The sequence below is a fragment of the Lathyrus oleraceus genome, chromosome 4 (genome assembly GCF_024323335.1).
Source record: "Lathyrus oleraceus cultivar Zhongwan6 chromosome 4, CAAS_Psat_ZW6_1.0, whole genome shotgun sequence".
NCBI lineage: Eukaryota > Viridiplantae > Streptophyta > Magnoliopsida > Fabales > Fabaceae > Lathyrus > Lathyrus oleraceus.
Genome location: NC_066582.1, coordinates 62,835,521 through 62,856,798, shown reverse-complemented (window position 1 = coordinate 62,856,798; position 21,278 = coordinate 62,835,521). Strand labels below are relative to the sequence as shown.

The 21,278-nt window shown below is 35.1% G+C and overlaps 1 protein-coding gene across 1 annotated transcript; it reads left to right on the top strand.

Annotated features, from left to right (window-relative positions):
• The first annotated feature begins 8,453 nt into the window (after positions 1-8,453).
• On the top strand, positions 8,454-17,401 carry LOC127073344 (ISWI chromatin-remodeling complex ATPase CHR11). The gene is made up of 25 exons (XM_051014496.1): positions 8,454-8,787; positions 8,867-8,995; positions 9,089-9,195; positions 9,584-9,687; positions 10,471-10,568; positions 10,706-10,885; positions 10,981-11,202; positions 12,327-12,461; positions 12,550-12,832; positions 12,926-12,999; positions 13,108-13,328; positions 13,420-13,507; positions 13,897-13,990; positions 14,082-14,270; positions 14,904-14,935; positions 15,051-15,127; positions 15,239-15,328; positions 15,415-15,484; positions 15,568-15,622; positions 15,713-15,771; positions 15,852-16,017; positions 16,311-16,489; positions 16,625-16,843; positions 16,923-17,018; positions 17,099-17,401. The coding sequence occupies exons 1-25, from the start codon at positions 8,587-8,589 to the stop codon at positions 17,114-17,116; spliced, it is 3,186 nt and encodes a 1,061-aa protein (XP_050870453.1). The 5' UTR covers positions 8,454-8,586; the 3' UTR covers positions 17,117-17,401.
• Positions 17,402-21,278: the final 3,877 nt, after the last annotated feature.

Sequence of the window (21,278 nt, the reverse complement as noted above, 5' to 3'; positions counted from 1 at the left end):
CTCAAGGAGGTTGGCCTTCATCTTGATTGAAGTGATACATCATCATCATCATGGTCTTGTTATCATCAAGTGTGGGATCAGATTTCTTGAGATTAGGGTTTTGACCACTGGTCAACCCTAATCAGTTGCATTGGGCCAATCAGGGCATAGCAAGAAGATGGGGTCTATAATGGATATGGGGATCATCATATGGTTGTATTGAGATTATTGAGGCTAGGGTTTCATCCTTGGGCCATTTCATCACAAGATTGGAGCTCAGTTTGATCAGTGCATTGCCAATTTCATCTATTAGTTGAAAAAGTCAACTGTGGTCAACTGTGCTTGATTTTATGGATTTGGAGGTGGGAGAGAGTTGGATACACTTCATTCATGTTGGAACAAGTGTTGTTTGACATTGCAAAGCTTAAGAATGGAGAAAATCAAGTCAGACAAGAAATTGCCAAAAATAGAAAGTGACTTGTAATAGAAGTTTCCAAAAATGGAAAGTTTTTGACCTCAAAATTACATGTCCAAGGAAGCTTCAAATGAAAATTTGATCAACATGAAAGTTGTAGATCTTGTTCTAACCTTTCCAAAAAGTCCAAGAACTTGAAATTCCCATGTATGGTTGGCAAGTTATGGTCCATTCAATTTCAAAAATGACCCATAATCAAAGGGGCATAACTTCCACATGGAGTGTCCAAATTGAGTGATCTTTTTATGTGCAAACTCCATTTGACATGTACTTTCATGGTGCATAATTGGAATTCATCAAAAATGGTCAATGCAAAAAGTCAAATTTCAAGTGTACAGTTAAAAGATCCAGGGGCAAAATGGTCCAACTTGAGAAATAATGAGAATTTTGGAATGGGGATTTTTGCAACACCTCACAAATGCAATTTGAAAATTGTTTGGATGGTTATAACATGTTAAGGTGCCATATTTGAACAACACACTTTTGAAATGCACTTGAAAAGTATACAATTTACCATGGCATAGTGGAAATCCAAATTACACAACCAATGACCATGGGACAAGTTGCAACACATCACACATGTCATTTTGAGAGTGTGTGAGCTGTCAATGAGCTGTCACAGGGCTTGAGTGAAAAGACCATTTTGCCCTTGCTTAAGGAAAGTGGAATTTTGCTAATTACATGTCATTTTGCTAATTGGTGATTTAGAGCTTGATTAGTGGGAAGTACTTAATCCTAATCATAACAAACTTCTGATCAAAAATCACAATTCACAAAGATTCAACCACTTTTCCCTCCAAATTCTCCAAAATTCTCAAGAACACACAAGAACAAAATTGGATCAAACTCTTCCAATTCTTCACCAAATCGTGTGATTCTTTTTGCTTTCTCCTCCATTCATCTTCTTCTCAAACTGTTTTGGCAAGTTGCATCAAGAAACCTCACGAATCTCAACTGTTGCAAAGGAGCTCATCAATGGCTAATTGCAATTTCTCATAATTGGAGCATCCTCGAGCTGTTCTATCTTCTCCAATTACCTTCCTGAAGCATCTTCTTCATCTGTTTTGGATTGTTGCGCGCAAAAGCTCAAGGAATCACGGCTGTCATCAAACTAAGGTGTGAATTCGAATCTCATTATTTCTTGAATTGAGATATGGTTTTTGTAGTTCATTCATTGCTGAGCATGCTGCAACTCGTAGTTTTTGATTTGGTTGATTATTGAGAGAGATATCACGATTTGAAGTTTTGTGTTCATATCTTTAAACGCTCGATCCGGATTGTGTAGTGAGATTTAGGCGAAATAGTTAGCATATTCTTGATGTAAGTTGGAAGAGGAAGAGAACGGTTATTCATTTGTGAGTTTTGGTTGAAGTTTGAGTCGAAACCGAATTTGAAGAAGAAGAACACGTTAATGGCGCGGGGAAGACGATTTGCTGAAGCTGTTTCCCTGTTTGATCTTTCATTCTCGCGTTCCATTTTGAATTTGTGTTTCCCTCCACGCGCAACCAATCACACGCCTCCACCTCAATTATTGAAACGCCTGCGTTTTGGCAAGGCTGAGCGTAATAACGAAATTGCCACTGAATCATTTTAATTAAACTAACACATTTAAATAATTATTTAATAATTCAACCAAACTTTGAAAAATCATAAAAAAATATTGGCTAATCAGAAAATTATGAGAGTTTTTTTGTTGGATCCTATTTTTCCCCTAGAATTTTATAGGCATGGTTTTAGAAGTTGTGCATGGTGAAATATTGACTTGGCCTATGGATCTTTGACTTATGTCATTTTTGTGCATGTTTTGCCATTTTCATTGTGAAATACTCATACATTAAAAGAAATGCTTGAAATTTTTTGTGCTCATTCTAGACATGTTGATGATGATTTACATGTAAAGTTTGTGATTTTTGGATACCTGTGGAGTGAGATATGATTTTTTGAATCTAGGTGTGACAATTTGTGTCACACCTAGCTAGGTCAACTTCATGAATTTATTTGCATGGCCTATGATTGTTTGATTGGATTTAAATTTTGCATGAATGATTATTGATATGTTGAGATGTCATGTGAATTTTTCTGGATTTTTCTATGGCATTTTCCATTTGATTGATATTTTTCTTCTCTGTTGGTTCATTGTGCAACCTTGTGTGACACATGTTTGTATATCTTTTGTGAAATTCTCATATGGTTTTGGATGAATGTGAAATTTGGTATGCTGATGGTAAACACATTTTAGGACATCACTGTTTTGGTCCCATTCATTTCTTAATTGATTTCACTGTTTTATGAATTTGTGAAGTGAATGCTTGTGTTGATGCCTTGAATTGGCTTGAATAATCGTGTCTGGATTTCTTGATTTTCATTGACCTACTTCCTTTTGTCCAATTGAGCTGAAAATTGATATGCTATACCTTGAATATGTCCTGTTTAGGTGTGAATTATTTGAGGATTTTTGGAATTATTTTGGTATGCTGTTGATGGAATTCATTCTGTTTGGACATTGGATGTTGCATTTGCCCTAGTTTGACTTGTTTTGGTCATGAAATGAATATGGTGAATGATATGAGTATGGGATCAACTGCATTTGCTTTCTATTTGCATTAATTTGGTTTTGGATTGGTTTTACTTGCTGTTTAGAATTTTTTCTCCCTTTTGGACCCTAGGCTTGGCCTAGTGGTCTAGTTTCTCACATTTGGATTGACTTTTCAGGATGAAATGCATGATGCTTGAGGAGAATGCTTCAAGTCAATTAAATTGAGATTGTTGGATGTTGAGAACTAATTTGACTTTGTTTTGTAGGTTGTGAAGCTTGAGCTTGAGCTTATAGCTTGCACTTGTGTGCATTAATCTGTGTTGCTTAATCTGTATAGTCTGACTGATTAATATTTGCTGTTTATGGTTGTTTGTCTGAGTACTGATGATACTTGATTGATTTCAGGTACATTTAGTCGCTTACAGTTCTTTAAGAACTTGCTTGCTGCTGCTTGGTTTTTAAACCACTTGAGGTAGGACTTCTATTCTTCATGTAGTCTGGAAGACCTGGCCTGTTATTTGGCCAGACAACTGTCTGAAGTCCTCCTTAAGAGGCGATGTTTATGGTTGTTTACATTTGTGCCAAGCAGGTAAAGACCTCTATGAGGCAATTGGTGGATCAAAGGGATATGCAATCTATCCCCCACTATTCTGTGAGTCGTCCCTCTGCTCACACGGCTGTGTGTTGATGCATTGGGACATAAACCCAAGATCTCGTGCTGTTGCACAATCGAGTCAGAGTCTTTGAGCGTAGAAGGGTCCCTCCATTCTAGACCCACGTTCCTTTGTCTGAAGCTCTCCCTGGTCAGGGATAAGAGCTGTGAGGTCTCATCCTCACTTCACCTTTTCATCTGCTTCACCTTAGCCTCGTAATGGCAAGGTTAGGAGCGAATAATACCCATGTACAGATGACTTGCTTCGGCAGTCAAACCCATTGTTTGAGCCTCACTTGATTGGTTATAGTGTGTGCTATGTGAATATTTGTTTGAAATGCTTGAATTGTTTGCTTGTATGCTTGTATGCTGGCTTTCTTTCCTGGATAGGATTAGCTTGCAGTTGTGCAAGTAGGTAGAAACCTCAACGTAGGGTAATGATGCATGACAACACTAGGCTCGAGTCCAGCTCCCTGGTAGTGTGTCTTCCCCTGGTTTCTGGCTAGATTTTCTTTCCCTTGAGGGGGAACTACATCGCCCTGATCCTTGTTCCAGACGAGGTATGTAGGCAGGAGGTCGTGCGAGACCTCTCCGGGCACCTTTTTTCTTTTTGTGTGTGTTTGTTTGTTATCTTCTTGTGTATGTTTGGTTCGGATGCCGACGTAAGTCCAGTGATTGGCTGTCGGGCTCCACGTTTGCCCTTTTGAGTGTGTTTTGGTTCGGATGCCGACGTAAGTCCAATGATTGGCTGTTGGGCTCCATGTTTGCCATCTGTTTGTGTGTTTTGTGTTGTTTGGCGTGTGTAAGCCGAACTACGGCAGCTCTGATTCTCGTTCCAGACGAGATACGTAGGCATAGGATGCGACGTCCTATCGAGCTCTCTTCCCCTTAACCCCACCTGTGTTGTCTTCGGTGCGTGTGTGTGTGGTGTTTAGCAACCTTTTCTTTATTTTAGAACGTGGATCCCGTCGAGTACGACGGACGTGAGGGGTGCTAATACCTTCCCCTTGCGTAACCGACTCCCTTACCCTTTCTCTTTGGTCGCGAGACCATTTCCTTTCCAGGTTTCTCTGAGCGTTTCCTGTCCCTATTTTGGGATAAATAACGCGCAGTGGCGGCTCTGTGTTGTGTTTTTATTTCGTCCCGCCGGTTGTTTTTTCGCGGATGCGACATTGGTGAAGTGAAAACCCTAATCCACCAAAATGAATGATTGATTTTGATGATGACTTAATCAAACTTTTGATCCAATTTGGATGTGACCTCTCTTGTCCCCTTATTCTTCATCTCTTTCTTCTCTTATTGATCAATTTGATGGTTTGTGTCCATCTTGTTCATGATGTGTGGATTGATTTTTAATAAACATTCATCATTTCAAATCTACATCTTAATTGATCATTGATCATTTAAGATACTTTGGATTGATGCACAACTTTATCCTAGGTACTATGAAGTATGAATTGACGTGATAAACCCTTCTCATAACCTTTGTACTTAATCAATTCTCATTTATTTTTTGTGTGACATATCTTTAGGAGGATAATTTATATATCATTTCTATAGCATGTATTAATACAAATATTATTATTGACCGACCTCAAATAGTTATGACTTTTACGTAAGTCGAATTACGATTGCTTAACATAGCACTAACTTTGTCTCGAAAGTAAGTCATTTTCATAAGTGAGATTGTAAGTCTCCTACTCCTCATGGTATTGTGTGAAAAATATTGTCTCCTTTTCACTTATGAGAGCTAGTGGCATACTTGTTGATTTTATCCAAGTCAGGATCCTTCTTATAGATGATGTAAATGTCTATATTTTCATGCTTGTGGGTGAATAGTTGAGTGTCATCCAAAAAATGACAAATTGCATTTCCCTTTTTTAATTACTAACACCTCTTACTAACATTTTATTGCACTAACTTAATTTTAATGTCATTTATCTTATGCTCTTTATTCTTTTGTCATTTACTTTATGCTTTTATTTTAAGCATCACATATCATTTTTGCTCTTTGTCCACTTGAAGCTTTGTTTATGTTTATGCTCTTTCTTCTTTGTCTATCTGGACTTCTCTTTTTTTTAAAGACACCAATAAATAAAAAATCCTAAATTTTTTGGTTCTCTTGATTCATGGACTTGCGGTTACTATCCTTAACATTGATGTGGAGTTATGGACTTAGGACTAAGATCTTGACCATTGTTTTTGAAAATTTATGATTTGAGACCTTATAATTCATCTGACACATTTGCCTTTGGACTTCTTTTGAAGACTTGACTTTGTTATCTTGGTTTCTTCTGATACATGATTTATTCTTTACTTATTTGTCTTGCTTAAGGCTTAAATTCAAAGGAGAGAATTCTTGTTTGACTTATGACATAAAGCTTGATATCTTTTGGTTAAATCTTTCCTCCATAGCTTTTACTTTATGTTCTAGGACAATCTCTTCTTCTCATTCCTTTCTTTAATTTTCAAATCTTCTCTCTCTTTTCAAACGTTCTTGTTTTAAACTTGAACAATTTTCTCAATAAACCTTGACTTTTGTCAAGTGATTTTCAATTTTTTTTTCTTAATAAATGCTAATACATCTTAAGCATATTCAGACCAATTTCAAAAGACTAAAAAATGTATAACCCATTCAAACTATTTTGTGCCATTGGTGCACTTTTTCTTTTTAAATTTTCTCAAAGCTTAGACATGAGTTATTTCCATAGTTGAGATGTAATTATCCTATCCCCATAATATTGATGATAATTCTTTTCCATTTAAGAGAGCCAGTGACATACTTGTTGATCTTTATCTAAGTTGGAACCCTTCTATGTGATGATATAAAGTTCTCATTCTTGTGGGTGGCTAGTTGAGTGTTCTCCTTAAGATGACAAAATGTTTTTTTATTAAAAATAAATCAAAACAAATATCCTAGTTATTTTTACTACGAACTACGAGGTTTTGATTCTCCATTGCACTATGTTGGTATGTAGGCATACGACTCAGAAAGTCTTGGAAAACATAAAAATCACAAAAAATATTTTTCTTCTCATCTCCCCAAACTTTTGCAAACAATACCATTTTAAGGCAAAAATCACAGATTTTCAAAGAGGTTCCCATGGAGTACCATGAATGTTTAGGGTGCTAATACATTCCCTTTGCATAAATAACCTCCGAATCCTTATCTCTTTTTTATTACTTTTATTTTAAAACTTCTTTGGGTTTTGTCCGTTTTTTTTTCTTTTTCTTTGAAAATAATAAAAGTGTGGTGACGACAATAACTTAATCTCAATTTTTTTACCGCTACACCAGCCACCCTTGTACTTTCAAAAAGTCAAAACTACTATTTTTACTGATTCCTATATACTTTTGCCATATAATATATGGTTAACATGTAACACATTTTTGAAACAACCCCCTCATAAGTTAATTATACTCCACTTATAAATTAATTAATTATTATGCCGTGTTTAGATACATGCATTACCTATGATTTTTTAAAGTAATATAGAAAAACCATATGATATTGCTTTTCTATTTTAACTCTTCTTTGTTAAACACAACTTAGAAGATAATGCATGAGTGACTTGTTATTTGTTTATTGTTGACTAAACACGATAATTTTTTTTTGTAAAAAATTGACTCAACTGATCTAATCCAAACAACATTTATTTGGTTTTATTTTTAAAAGTCAATCGAACTAAATCGAATCACACATTTTTTTCTCTTGCGGTTCAGATAATTTTAGCGTCACAACCGTCAAAACCGCATTGCAAACACCCATATCCAAACATAACCTACAACAAATTAATGTATTTTTCTTAAATAATAATTAAAGAATTACTTAATGCACCATATTTATTACTTAGGCACCACATGAAAATCCGAAAGTGCCCCATAAATTTTGGAAATGCATATCTGGACGCACCTCATGCACACACAATTAATTTATTTTTGAACCAAACCCCAATTCTATGTATACATTTAGTTCAGAAAGACATTTTTGGAAAGTCTCTGGAAATGCATTTCCGGAACCTAATGATTGCCTTTTCAGAAATAAGGGTGTCACGCAACCGTTTATCGTAGTAGGCTTCATATGTATTCTTCCATTTGCAGTCACAAATTACCAAGGATTGTAATGTGTTTGCACATCCTTGCACCCCATGCACACTTGGTCGGACTTAAGAAACTTGATTTTACATCACAACAATCTCAATTTTCAGATAAATAAATTTCAAAATTAAATTCACTTTAATTATCTATCAAACATTGTGTCAATTTTGAGTATGTATTTCATGGAACACAACTTCCTAATCTCAAAATTTTGAGTATTTTTTCCTATGAGAGTTTAAATGATTCGTCGTTGCAGAAAGTTAGATCTTTGCCACAATTGATGACTTTTCCTCAATGGTTTCAAGGATGTACATACACACTACAATCCTTAGTAATTTGTGACCGTAAATAAAATAATATATAAGAAGCCTGCTACGATACACGATTGCGAGACACCCCTATTTTCGAACTAAATTTATACATAAAATGATGCGTCCAAAGATACATTTTCAAAATCTATAAACATTTTCAAATTTTTACATGATATTTGAGTAATATATAAAGTATATTAAGAAATTCCCTTAAAAAAGAACCACGTAGGGTGCCAAAAACCGGGAAAGAAAGAAGCGCCGTGGAGGAGCCCAAAATCGGGCCCAAATGAATGTAATGCAAGCGGGAAAATATGGGTTCCACTTCAACACCATGGCGCGAAATATTCGTTTCACTTCCACGTCACCACTACTCTAAACACTCCCACCGTTCCCTGGAACCGCAAGATCACACGGCTATAAATCCCTAGAATCTATTACACGTTTATTCCTTTCCACTCTTTCACGCTTTGAAATAAAAACTCGCTCGCGCTCCCTCTTTTTGGCACACTCGCGAAACCCTCGATCTGAAAAAACCATGGGTAGAGCTTCCAAATCTCAGCCTTCAAGCGCCTCCAATTCAGAGGAAGAAGAAGAGGTTGAGAACGTTAACGACCAGATCGACGATGACGACGAAGACGAACTCGAAGCCGTTGCTCGTTCCGCTAGCTCCGACGATGATGACAATGTGCCAGACGAAGATGAAGCCGCCGAGTACGCCGAAGACGACGATAATCAGGTAAACGTAAAATCAGAGCCAGCATTCAGATCATTTTCATTATTAACTATTTATCTTATATGTTTCGTTATTATTATAGGATGAAAGTAATGTTAATCCTGAGATTAGTAAGCGTGAGAAAGCTAGATTGAAGGAATTGGAGAGGTTGAAGAAGCACAAGATTCAGGAGATATTGGATGCGCAAAATGCAACCATTGATGCTTCTATGGTGCGTGTGTTGTTATTCAATATACTAGATGATTTTTCTTTCTAGTTTATTGTTAATTTGATTTTGACTAAGTGTTTGTTACTGTTATTGTAGAACACTAAAGGAAAAGGGCGATTGAAGTATCTCTTACAGCAAACTGAGCTGTTTGCTCATTTTGCAAAAACTGAGGAAGCTTCATCTCAAAAGAAGACTAAGGGAAGGTACTTTATGAAGATTAATGGATACTGTGTTGCAATTTGCCTCTTCTTTTTTGTTGTCTTAGTGAGTTTTAATTGTATTGATGAACACGCTTTTGTGTATATGCAAGTTATTTCAAGGGGTTGGGAAATTTATATACACCAATAAAGTTGTGAAAGTAAACTAGTGAAATGTATTTGATGTTGGACAGTTTTTTTACTTCCAAAGTGTTTTAAGTTGAGTTCTGTATAAGAATTGTTAGAAATAGAATGGGCAAGCTATGCGTTCCTTTCCTCAATTTCTACATGGGGTGAGCAAAATTTAGATAGGCAACAAACCTAAATAATTGTGATTGAATGGCTTTCTCTAGTGTCATGCAACTTATATTGAATCCAATCTTGTCCTTTTAAGGGGACGCCATGCATCTAAAATGACTGAGGAAGAGGAAGATGAAGAATACCTTAAAGAAGAAGAAGGTCGTTTAGGAAATACACGGCTGGTTACTCAACCATCATGTAAGCTATTTTTTCTTTTGTGTTTACGGTTGCAGTGTGAGTAGCTTTCTTAATGTCTATGATAGCATATTTTGTATTCATTTCTCACATTTCCTTGATTGTCGTGTCTTTGGGAAATATTGGAATATCTGCTTCCTGTCATGATATTGGTTGAGGGTGCACTGATATGCATGCCATTTTAGTTATTTTTTCCTGGGGCCGGAAAGATTGCATTCGGACTGCCTGGTTTCTCATTGGGGTACATGTGTTCATTGGTTGAATACATCTTGAATGTTTTTATGGCATGTAATGTTGTTATTGGGAACCAATCATTGTCTCAGTAGCTGGCCACTATGGAGGTCTTTGCAGTGTTACGTTTCACTGTACAGTTTTTAAAATGTTGGAAAACCTTAAAATACCCTACATTTGGGGTTTCAGCAGTATGCTTTGGGGTAGTTTGGGGTTTGTGTATGAAAGAAGGCAGAGGAGATCTTCAACTTTAGTAGTTGTGGAATTGATAAAGAGGAAGACTTAAACCTGGTTGATGGTTCTGATCTACATATTGTTTGTTTTCATGGCTGTTTTTTTTTACTGTATGTTTTGCCTAAGTCATGTGTCTTTTTCTTGTTAATTATGATCATTGATCACTTTTGAGTTTTGGGGTTGGACAGAATGCATCATTATTCACTATCTTGACTTCTATTTTGAGGGGCGCACATTTAATGCTTGGATTCTTTCTATTAATATTTGGTATTTTATAAATTTTGCTTCATACAAATGTGGAATTGATTATTTGTTCAACAGGCATCCAAGGGAAAATGAGGGATTACCAACTTGCTGGGCTGAATTGGCTCATACGTTTGTATGAGAATGGGATAAATGGAATTTTAGCAGATGAAATGGTATGCATTAGTTTTTAGTCTTAGGTGTCTCATTTAAATATCAGCACATAACCATAATTTCCCTGCAGTGTGTTATGTTGATGAAGTATGGGTTCATTTTTAAAACTTTGATGAATAAATATGTTGTTGATCTGCAGGGGCTTGGTAAAACTTTACAAACTATATCTTTGCTGGGCTATTTACATGAGTTCAGAGGAATAACGGGTCCACATATGGTGGTTGCTCCAAAATCTACTCTTGGAAATTGGATGAATGAGATTCGACGCTTTTGTCCTGTTTTACGGGCAGTAAAGTTCCTTGGTGGCCCTGATGAAAGGGTAAGACTAGCTTTGCTGGAGTGAATTATTTTGTCAAGGTTCTGATTGGTACATGGTTTTGACACTTTTTGCCTGATTGTTCTAAATAATTACAGAAACATATAAGAGAGGACCTATTGGTTGCTGGAAAGTTTGATGTAGTTGTGACAAGTTTCGAAATGGTAATCAAGGAGAAGACTACATTGCGTCGGTTTAGTTGGCGTTATGTTATTATTGATGAAGCCCACCGGATCAAGAATGAGAATTCCCTCCTTTCCAAAACAATGAGGTTATATAATACAAATTACCGACTCCTTATAACTGGCACACCGCTACAGGTATAACATATTATTTATATTGTATGACGATATTGTAATCTTAATGAATGTTTTCTTTAAATAAACAACTTATTTGATTTATTGGCCTCTTCCTAACATGGAAATGTTAATGTACCCGATCTTATATATATTTGGTCTGTATTGTTTAGGTTCTAAGCCTGACTATTTATACACTCTTCATTGGCTGTAGACTGTAGTTGGTTGTAAAGTTCTGAATATTCACCCTCTACACTCTTGTTATAAGTTCTGCATATTTTTTTGGTTTCACATCCCTAGCTTATTACACTCTTTCTTTTAATGTGATGGGATTATTATTAGGCAAGAATCTGTTATATTTAATTGGCTTTGTCTAGGGAATTGAAATCCTTTTTGTTAAAGGAAAAATCTTTTTTTTTTTGGGTACAAAATGTTTGCATCTTAAAGGGAAAATCCTTTATATTAAAGGAAATAAAGATTGTCACATGCCTTTGATTAGAAAACAATCTGAATCATTAGATTTATTTAATTTTGATATGATGCTCACAATTAACCATAACAAAGTGTTCTTGCTTGAAGCTTGAGTGGCACATTGTGGCCTTATACTGTGTTCAACCATGAGAAACAGTGATTCATTGCTTTGAGCTTTTTTCTCTTTTTAAAATAAAGTCCAAACCTCGCCATTGACTTTAATGATTTGTTCATCAGTTTACAACTAGTTGAATAGCATTACTGATTCACATTGTTGATTAGACCTGCCAATGGTCTAATCAACTGTTGAGCCAGTTGGTTGGCCAGTCAAGCATAGTTTTCACAACACTGGGTTGAACATCACTGCTTTGAGCTTTTTTCTCTTTTTAAAATAAAGTCCAAACCTCGCCATTGACTTTAATGATTTGTTCACCAGTTTACCACTAGTTGAATAGCATTACTGATTCACATTGTTGATTAGACCTGCCAATGGTCTAATCAACTGTTGAACCAGTTGGTTGCCCAGTCAAGCATAGTTTTCACAACACTGGGTTGAACATCACTGCACAGTAATAATTTTGAATTAAATGCTTTGAGCCTTGAAGTCTTGCTTATTCAATTTCTTGTTCTATCTGTACTAAATGTGCTAAAACAGTTGAGTATCTTTAATATTGCAGAACAATCTTCATGAACTATGGTCTCTTCTCAACTTTCTTCTGCCTGAAATTTTTAGTTCTGCTGAAACTTTTGATGAATGGTTTCAAATCTCTGGTGAAAATGACCAACAGGAGGTTGTTCAACAACTACACAAGGTAAGCCTCAAACCATTAATTGTTTATTGTCTCTTATGAACATATGATAATTTGGTACACAATGATATTTTTATTATGTATATTTCAGGTCCTCCGTCCATTTCTTCTTCGGAGGTTGAAGTCAGATGTCGAGAAAGGCTTGCCACCGAAAAAGGAAACCATTCTCAAAGTAGGCATGTCCCAGATGCAGAAACAATATTATAAGGCATTACTGCAGAAGGATCTTGAGGTTGTAAATGCTGGTGGAGAACGGAAACGACTTCTAAATATAGCAATGCAACTTCGTAAATGTTGCAATCACCCATATCTTTTCCAAGGTGCTGAACCTGGACCTCCCTACATAACAGGGGATCATCTTGTTACAAGTGCTGGTAAAATTTGTTTCCTTTGACATTCTTAATTGTCCTATTCAGACTGATCATTAGTAGGAAATTTGTTCTTTTTCTAAAATATATAATTTACAGGCAAAATGGTTCTAATGGATAAATTACTTCCCAAACTAAAAGAGCGGGATTCTAGGGTCCTAATATTTTCACAGGTCAGTTTAATGTAATAATTAGATTCTCTTCGGGAATGAACAGCTAATTTTATGCAGCTTGGGATCATATCCATTTGTGCTTAATTTTATTTTTTGGCTCTTCTACAGATGACTAGGCTGCTAGACATACTTGAAGATTATTTGATGTATCGTGGATACCAATATTGTCGCATAGATGGAAATACTGGTGGAGATGATCGTGATGCTTCCATTGAGGCTTTTAACAAACCAGGAAGTGAGAAATTTGTCTTCTTGTTATCTACTCGAGCTGGAGGTCTTGGTATCAATCTTGCTACTGCTGATGTTGTCATTCTTTATGATAGTGACTGGTGAGTTTTTTGACTGGCCGTGTCTGTTCTTATTTGCATCGGTGCTGTAAGTTCACAATTGATTGTTTGTTTAATATTTGGGCTGTAACAGGAACCCACAAGCTGATTTACAAGCTCAAGATCGAGCTCATAGGATTGGTCAGAAGAAAGAAGTTCAAGTTTTCAGATTCTGCACTGAGGTTTGTAATACTCTACTTTGTCATGTGATATGTTTCTATCTAGTAATCACGAATGTAAGCACTCACATACAACGGTATACTGATCTGTGGATATTATACAGCAAATTCTAGAATCATGACCAGACAAAACTAGATATATTATATAAAAATGATATCCAGCAACATAAGAAGACATCCTAAATTAAATAATGACTCATGTTCCATAAATCAGCATTGGTCATTGTAGATACAGTAAAATATTTGTATTGAAGTTAAAACTCAAATTAATTCAAAACTGTAAGCCCAAACTTTTTAAGGTATCCAACAAGATGTGTTTGGCAGCCATCTGAAAATTGGTGTTTCCTAGTTATTATTTTCTGTGTCAATATCTATATCATTTAATTGTACAGTATACAATTGAGGAAAAAGTCATTGAAAGGGCTTACAAAAAGCTTGCACTTGATGCTCTGGTGATTCAGCAAGGGCGGTTAGCTGAACAAAAGAGTAAGGATTTTCAGTATGAATTGTTTTCTTTAAAAAATTCTTTCATGTAACATGCATTTTATGATATGGTGTAATTGGTTTATATATGCAGCTGTTAATAAAGATGATTTGCTTCAAATGGTTAGATTCGGTGCTGAAATGGTTTTTAGTTCCAAGGACAGTACAATTACAGATGAGGATATTGACAGAATTATTGCCAAAGGAGAGGAGTCAACAGCCGAGCTTGATGCTAAGATGAAGAAATTTACTGAAGATGCAATCAAATTCAAGATGGACGACAGTAAGCAAGAACCTTAAAATAATACCCTTCAAATTTTTTGTTTTGCTTCTATGCTTGTGCTCTGATCATTTAAGAAATAGAAAATATCTCTTTTTGTTGAAGTGGAGAAGCCGTGTTTGGTTTCAATATGTGGTTCATCTATCTTGAGCTATATCCTTAAGAGAAAAGGATGAACCAATTAACATGTCATCATTATTTCATGTATTAGTTTTGATTCTATAAACAAAAAACCTAAAGCTACACAAGTCTTTTACTTCTATGGGAGTTTGAAGTTTTACTAATATTATTGGAAATTCTGCCTTCTCTGTGGTCCTGCCTCTAGCTGCTAATTGTCATTTGGGTTGGCTTAATTGCATCCTCCGACACCTTCATCGTGCTGGGTGTGAAGGGGTGGGTAGATTTAGTTCCACTTTGTCTAGAGATATGGTCTTTGTAGTGTTTTTAACGCTTAGGAGGTCCCCACTTTACAAGCCGATTTTTTGTATGGTGGAGTTAGGCCCAATTCAATTTCTTTGTAATGTTTATATTTTTTGTTTTATGGCTTCCTTCTAAGTTGCCTGATTTTGATGACATATGGCATTTTATCTTCTATGCAAGTTAGAAGTTACTAATTTACTATTTTTAATTTTGTAGCTGCTGATTTGCTTGATTTTGATGATGAGAAAGTAAGTTGACATTTTATCTTTTCTACTCCTTATGGAATATGTTGTTATTTTGCTCTTTTGCATCAACTTCATTTTTTCCTTTTTTAACAAACATCTGTACATATTTTCAATGAAGGATGAAAACAAAGTTGATTTCAAAAAACTTGTGAGTGATAACTGGGTTGAGCCATCAAGAAGAGAACGGAAGCGAAAGTAAACACTGCCCCTTTCTACTGTATATTTGATTTATTTATTTATTCATTTTTTTTTCACAATCTGATTTATAATTATTCTTTTGGGTGATTGTTGTGGGTTTGATTCTAGTTACTCAGAGTCTGAATACTTCAAACAAACAATGCGCCAAAGTGCTCCTACTAAACCAAAAGAACCCCGAATTCCTAGGATGCCACAATTGTAAGCTTCTCACTAAAGCAATATTTTCTTCTTTATGAAGTACACTGCTAATATTCCTCTGAATTTTTAATTCTGTTCTCCTTCAGGCACGATTTTCAGTTTTTCAACACACACAGGCTGAGTGAGCTGTATGAAAAGGAAGTTCGTTACTTAATGGTGGGTAACATAGGCTGATTCACATTTTCAGGTTTATTTCAATAATGTATGTGTTGGTATTGATATTGTTTAACAAATTTCAGCAAGCACATCAGAAGAATCAGGTCAAAGACTCCATAGATGTTGATGAACCGGAAGGTACATAAGCATCCATTGGCTTAGTATTTCACCTTATTATTTGTATGCAAATGTAAATATTTAGTATCGGCATGCTTGTTGAATGTGTAGAGGGGGGAGAGCCATTGACTGCAGAAGAGTCTGAAGAAAAGGAGCAGCTGCTAGAGCAGGTGAGCAAATTTGTTTGTAAATTAGCCTTTCAATACAGATCTGTATATATAGTTTTAATTCTGGTATTTTGTTTACATAGGGATTTTCATCATGGAGCCGAAAAGATTTTAACACTTTCATCAGGGCATGTGAAAAATATGGCCGAAATGATATTACAAGTATTGCTTCTGAGATGGAAGGAAAGACAGAAGAAGAAGTCGAAAGATATGCAGAAGTTTTCAAAGAGCGATACAAGGAATTGAATGGTAAGTTGCTGTGAATATTAAAATGTGAATATTTTGCAGTAGTAGAATTTTTTTGGTGATACAGTTTACTATTTTTGATGTACAATTGTGGCTATGAGATTTGAAGACTGACAGGGTAGACTGCAGTATTTTATTTAGACACCTAAAATGCATACGGATTGGTTCTTTGTTATGTGTGTTAATTTACCAGCTGAAACTTGATATCATTGGCTTGGACTGCCTTCTGCCATTGGCAATATTGCTTAAAATATTAGGGTCTCCTTATTTATGTTATTCTGGTTTAATGTCTGTAGATTATGATAGAATTATTAAAAACATTGAAAGAGGGGAGTCAAGAATAGCTCGGAAAGATGAGATCATGAAAGCTATTGGGAAGAAGTTGGACCGCTACAAGAATCCTTGGCTAGAGTTGAAGATACAATATGGACAAAACAAAGGGAAATTATACAATGAAGAATGTGATCGATTCATGGTATGGATTTAATTTGATTTTCATTTTCGTAGTCTATTCCTAGTGAAGTCATTTATGGCCCAGCTCCTTACTTTTTTAGTTTTTTCTCCTATAACAGAGTTCTAACATTATTTTACCGTGCAACAAAACTTGTAGATATGCATGATTCACAAACTTGGCTATGGGAATTGGGATGAATTGAAGGGGGCATTTCGGATGTCACCCTTGTTTCGTTTTGATTGGTTTGTAAAGTCGCGCACAACTCAGGAACTAACAAGGAGATGCGACACCCTCATTCGGCTGGTGGAAAAAGAAAATCAAGAATATGATGAAAGGGAGAGACAAGCTCGTAAAGAAAAGAAACTTGCCTCCAAGGTTTGTACTCGAGTTCCCTTGTTTTTCCTACCGAGTCTATTGATATAAACTGTTTCTAAGTTTTCTACAAACCTTTCAGAGTTCAACTCCATCAAAGCGCGTATTGCCAAGACAGGCAGAGAGTCCATCTCTGAAGAAGCGGAAGCAATTAACTATGGATTACTATGTTAGCTCGGTATGCCTGTTGTAAATGTATATATTCCATCATCTTGATTATAAATGTTATTTCACTAAAGAAGATTTGTTTTGTGGCAGGGGAAGAAAAAGAAATAAAATTGGCTTTACATTACATCCTGGTAAAGGAGTGGTTGTTTGTGGAACGCCTTGCCTTCTACCTACACACCGACTTTACTTCTCACACCTACCCTTTCTGCATTCTTCTGCCTAATGTACCTTAGGTTTGTTGAGGAAGATTTAGATGAAATCAAATGTTAATTTTTTTTTGTAAATCCAACTTTTAGATTTTGAATGCCCGGTTTACTAAATTGCAGCCGGTTTATTTACTATGTAGTATTATCCAATTCTTTATATCAAGTTCTAATCAACTAGTATCTCTCATACTTTTTTGTTGATGAGGTTAGGTTATACTTTTTAAGCAAATCGGATACTTTTCTTTTTGCTTGTTTTCAGTACTAAATTTTGTCCAAAACAAAAGGAAAAACAAATCTATGAATCAAAACCTGTTTTAAGTTTTAAATTATATTTTACATGTAATACTCCAATCCATTTTATAATGAATGATTCATTTGTTTCTTTCTACGCCATATGCTCGAGGTACACCCTAATTTAGTTTAAACCTGCCTATGTAGCACCGGATTTAATATCATCCAAATAAATTTGAACAAATAAAATTTCATGATTAAACTTTTTGTTGAAAATAATTTTATCAACTTGATCTCTCTTAAACTTGTTCTCAAGTAGAAATTTGCTTAGACGATCATACCATGCTTTAGAAGTTTGAAGTAAAGTTGATCAACAAACATTTCTTGAATGTAATTTTTTAAGAACATATATTTACTTCCATTTTGAAGAGTTTAAAATTCATGATGTAAGAGTGATCTAAAAGCATCCTTATGGCATATAATCGAGGTACATGAGCATAAGTTTTATCAAAATCTGTACTTGTGTTCTTTTTCAATAAGTCTTGCTTTGTTCCTCTAAACTTTTTTACTTTCATCAAGCTTGTTGTGAAAGATTGAACGGGTCCCATTCACTTGATTAACTCGAGCTTTTTGGGAACGAATTTTCAAACACTTTCTTTCAAATTAATTTAACTTTTCTTGTATAGCAAGAGATCAATGTTTACCAATGAGTGCCTCATCAATTTTCTTTGGATCAATTTGGAAAACAAATATCATATGATTACATACCTTGCTAAGAGGGTGCCAATTGTAACTCCCTTAGAAGTATCTCTAAAAAAATTTAGTAATCGGTTTGCCAAACCCGCGTTTTGAAAAACATGGATTATGCGGTGCATGCCAAAAGGATAAACAAGTAAATGTGTCTTTTAGATTGATCATCAAATTTATTTATTGAAAGTGATAAAATATGCGGTCAACAAATTAATAAATAGTTTTAAACATGACAAAATGATAAGAGATCTCTTCCAACTTAATTAGAGGTTATGAGTTTGGACCCATTCATAAACACACATAAATTATCTCTATAGTTCAAATCAGAGATCCTGAATTCGAACTTTGTGGTCCATGATAGTTCCTTCGACTCGAGAGATTAGTCTCTAGAGTTGCATGTAAATGATATTCATGTTGGGGAGTCCAGGCTCGCCCGGAAGTGTTAATGTGCTAAACATTAGGGATCCAAGAGACCTTAAGGCAATGAAGGTACATGTCAACATTTCCTCTATTCCTAGTCGATATGAGACTTTAGCACTTTCACACTTAAAATCCAACAATCTCTCCCATAAGTGTGAGTCACCCACATCATTAGCCTTGATCCACACTAGGCTCCACTCTCGCTCCCTCATCGAGCCACCAAGGCTCTTTAAACCAATTATTGGAAAAAAACCGACATAAAGAAAAATAATAGACACAATTACAACACAAGGACATAACGTGAAAACTAAAAAATTAGAGAAAAAACTACGATCATTGTCAAATGACAACCAAAAATTAACATTATGTGAAAACTATTACAGCACAAAATTTACCCTCAACCATCCGACGACCCCTAGCACACCCACACTCCCCCAAATCAAATATTTAACTATATCTCGCAACACTCTAAAACAAGAGTATAAGAGAAGATATAAAAAAATTCAATACAAGCTTAAATTGCTTTTCACCGGTGCGTCTTGTAACAAAGAACTTAATCCTTTATATAGTCTTGGACTCCCTCTTTCATTACAACACTAAGCAATGTGAGACTTCTTCAACATGTATATTTTCAACCAACCCGAACAATCTTCACATTGATTAAAAATAATACATTAGATTTCATTGTCTTCATTGACAATCATACTTCACCATAAAAAGTATAGTTACTTGAAACTGCACAACTCCAAGAACTTTCACATTGTCTTCACTGACAATCATAGTTCAAAAACTATCATACTTTACCATAAATAATATATTTCATTTGAAGATAAACCACTCCAAGAATATCACATTGTCACCGTCGATCATATACTTGGGGGTTAAACAAACACAAGAAATGGTAGTTTGAATTGAGTTTCTAGATTAACACTATTTTGCTACCCAATAACACAAACAACAAATATTCAACAAAGATAAAAGACACAATTATTTTTATTCTGGTTCGTTGTCAACTAAGCTACGTCCAATTCACTGACCTAAGTGATTTAACTTTCTCAATAAAGACTTAATCCACAAATCAAAATTTTGATTACAAACTCAATGACAACCTGTCAAAAACTTCTTGAGAATACTAACTAAAAGTGGGCGAGGATGAGATAATAGGAACTACGTTGGTGCAATAGTATAATCCTTTTTCTTGATCTTCAGGGTAGTGGAAAATATATTTGATATTGTACTAATTGTACTCTTTCCATGTGTTCTTATTACACTAATTGACTTTTAGTCATTAACTTGTAGTCAAAGGCTTCATATTTAAGTTGATGAAGCTTGAATAGAGTTTATAGTCTGTCTTTAGAATCTGGTAAAAATGAGACTTCATAGTCTATAGAGTTCAGAGTTCTGAGACTTCAGAGGTTTGAATTATCAGAGTCTTTATTAGAGTCATTCTGGATAGATTCTTGCAGAAGCGTCGTTGACTTGGTAATCGAGATGCTTCACTTTCATTTAAACACACATTTCTTTCTTTCTTTGGTTTAAAGTGCGTCTACAGTTTAGGAATGAGAGTGGTAAAAGTTGGTGCCATATTTTTGCCATGGGAAAGAGAGAGGAGGTACTTGTCGGCTTATCAAAGTTAGCAAGAATCCACTTAGGAATGAGAGTGGTAAAAGGACTACTCCTTTTGTACTGATCAACATAAACACCAATATCCTTACAATTTATTGTTTTAGCAATGAGAGAAAGAGTGATGATAATTGGGATTCCAAAGAAATTGGATTTGATTCTTAAAACATCCTGTCCAATATGCTTACTGGAAGCATTTATTCAGAATTCTTTTACAAGAATAAGATAAATGGTTCCAAATAGCATGTCGAAGTACTTGCCCTATTGTTAAGAGGTGACAACATCAAAGAGATTAAAACCTTGATCCTTTAGCTCAGCGAAATCAACAAACTTATCATAAATGATTGACACATGATTTTCTTCACCAAGGAAAGTGCTATAAGCCATTTATGGGTTTAAAGTAGAGATAAAGGAAGACAAACTTTCAGAAACGATTTTGAGAAGACGCAAGAGATAATGAGGACTGAAAGGTAAAAAGGAATTTAAGTAGGGTGCAAAGAGGAGTTGAAAAGCCAAGAAATAAATAGGTTTGAGAGTAGAAATGAAAGGTGACTCAACAATCACCTAGAAGAACCTTAGTAATAATGTTTATAACAAGGCACACTACATAGAATGCTTGTCAGAAGACATTATTACACAACATTGAAAAAACAAATAATAAACAACTTTAAAAAGATTTTTGAAGGGACACATCATAAAAAGAATCAATATAGAAAAATAAAATAGAGGTAATATGGCTAGAATGGTCAATAACGTCACTTCAATTCTCGAGTTGGTCTATTTCAGTAGCATTTAAACTTGGGAAGATGTGCTTGAAGACCAAAAATTATCCCTTTCTCCTTTGTCCATAAGAGCACATTTAATAAAGCAAATTTTTCTTTATTCCAAAACTCTCTATGTAAGGGAGGTTTCGTTACAATCAAGATCATAGTACCATCTTTTCCATTTATTCTCCATTTCTTCTCCATCTATCTCTTTGACATGAACAATTATTCAGAGAACTCTAAGAGGGGTTCCTACAAAGAAGTAAGCAAGGCTAT

Coding starts and splice junctions, on each gene's coding strand:
- LOC127073344 (XM_051014496.1), top strand. CDS start 8,587: ATGGGTAGAGCTTCCAAATCTCAGCCTTCAAGCGCCTCCAATTCAGAG. Junction 9,688..10,470: donor GCTGGTTACTCAACCATCAT/GTAAGCTATTTT, acceptor TTTGTTCAACAG/GCATCCAAGGGAAAATGAGG. Junction 15,329..15,414: donor ATTCCTAGGATGCCACAATT/GTAAGCTTCTCA, acceptor GTTCTCCTTCAG/GCACGATTTTCAGTTTTTCA.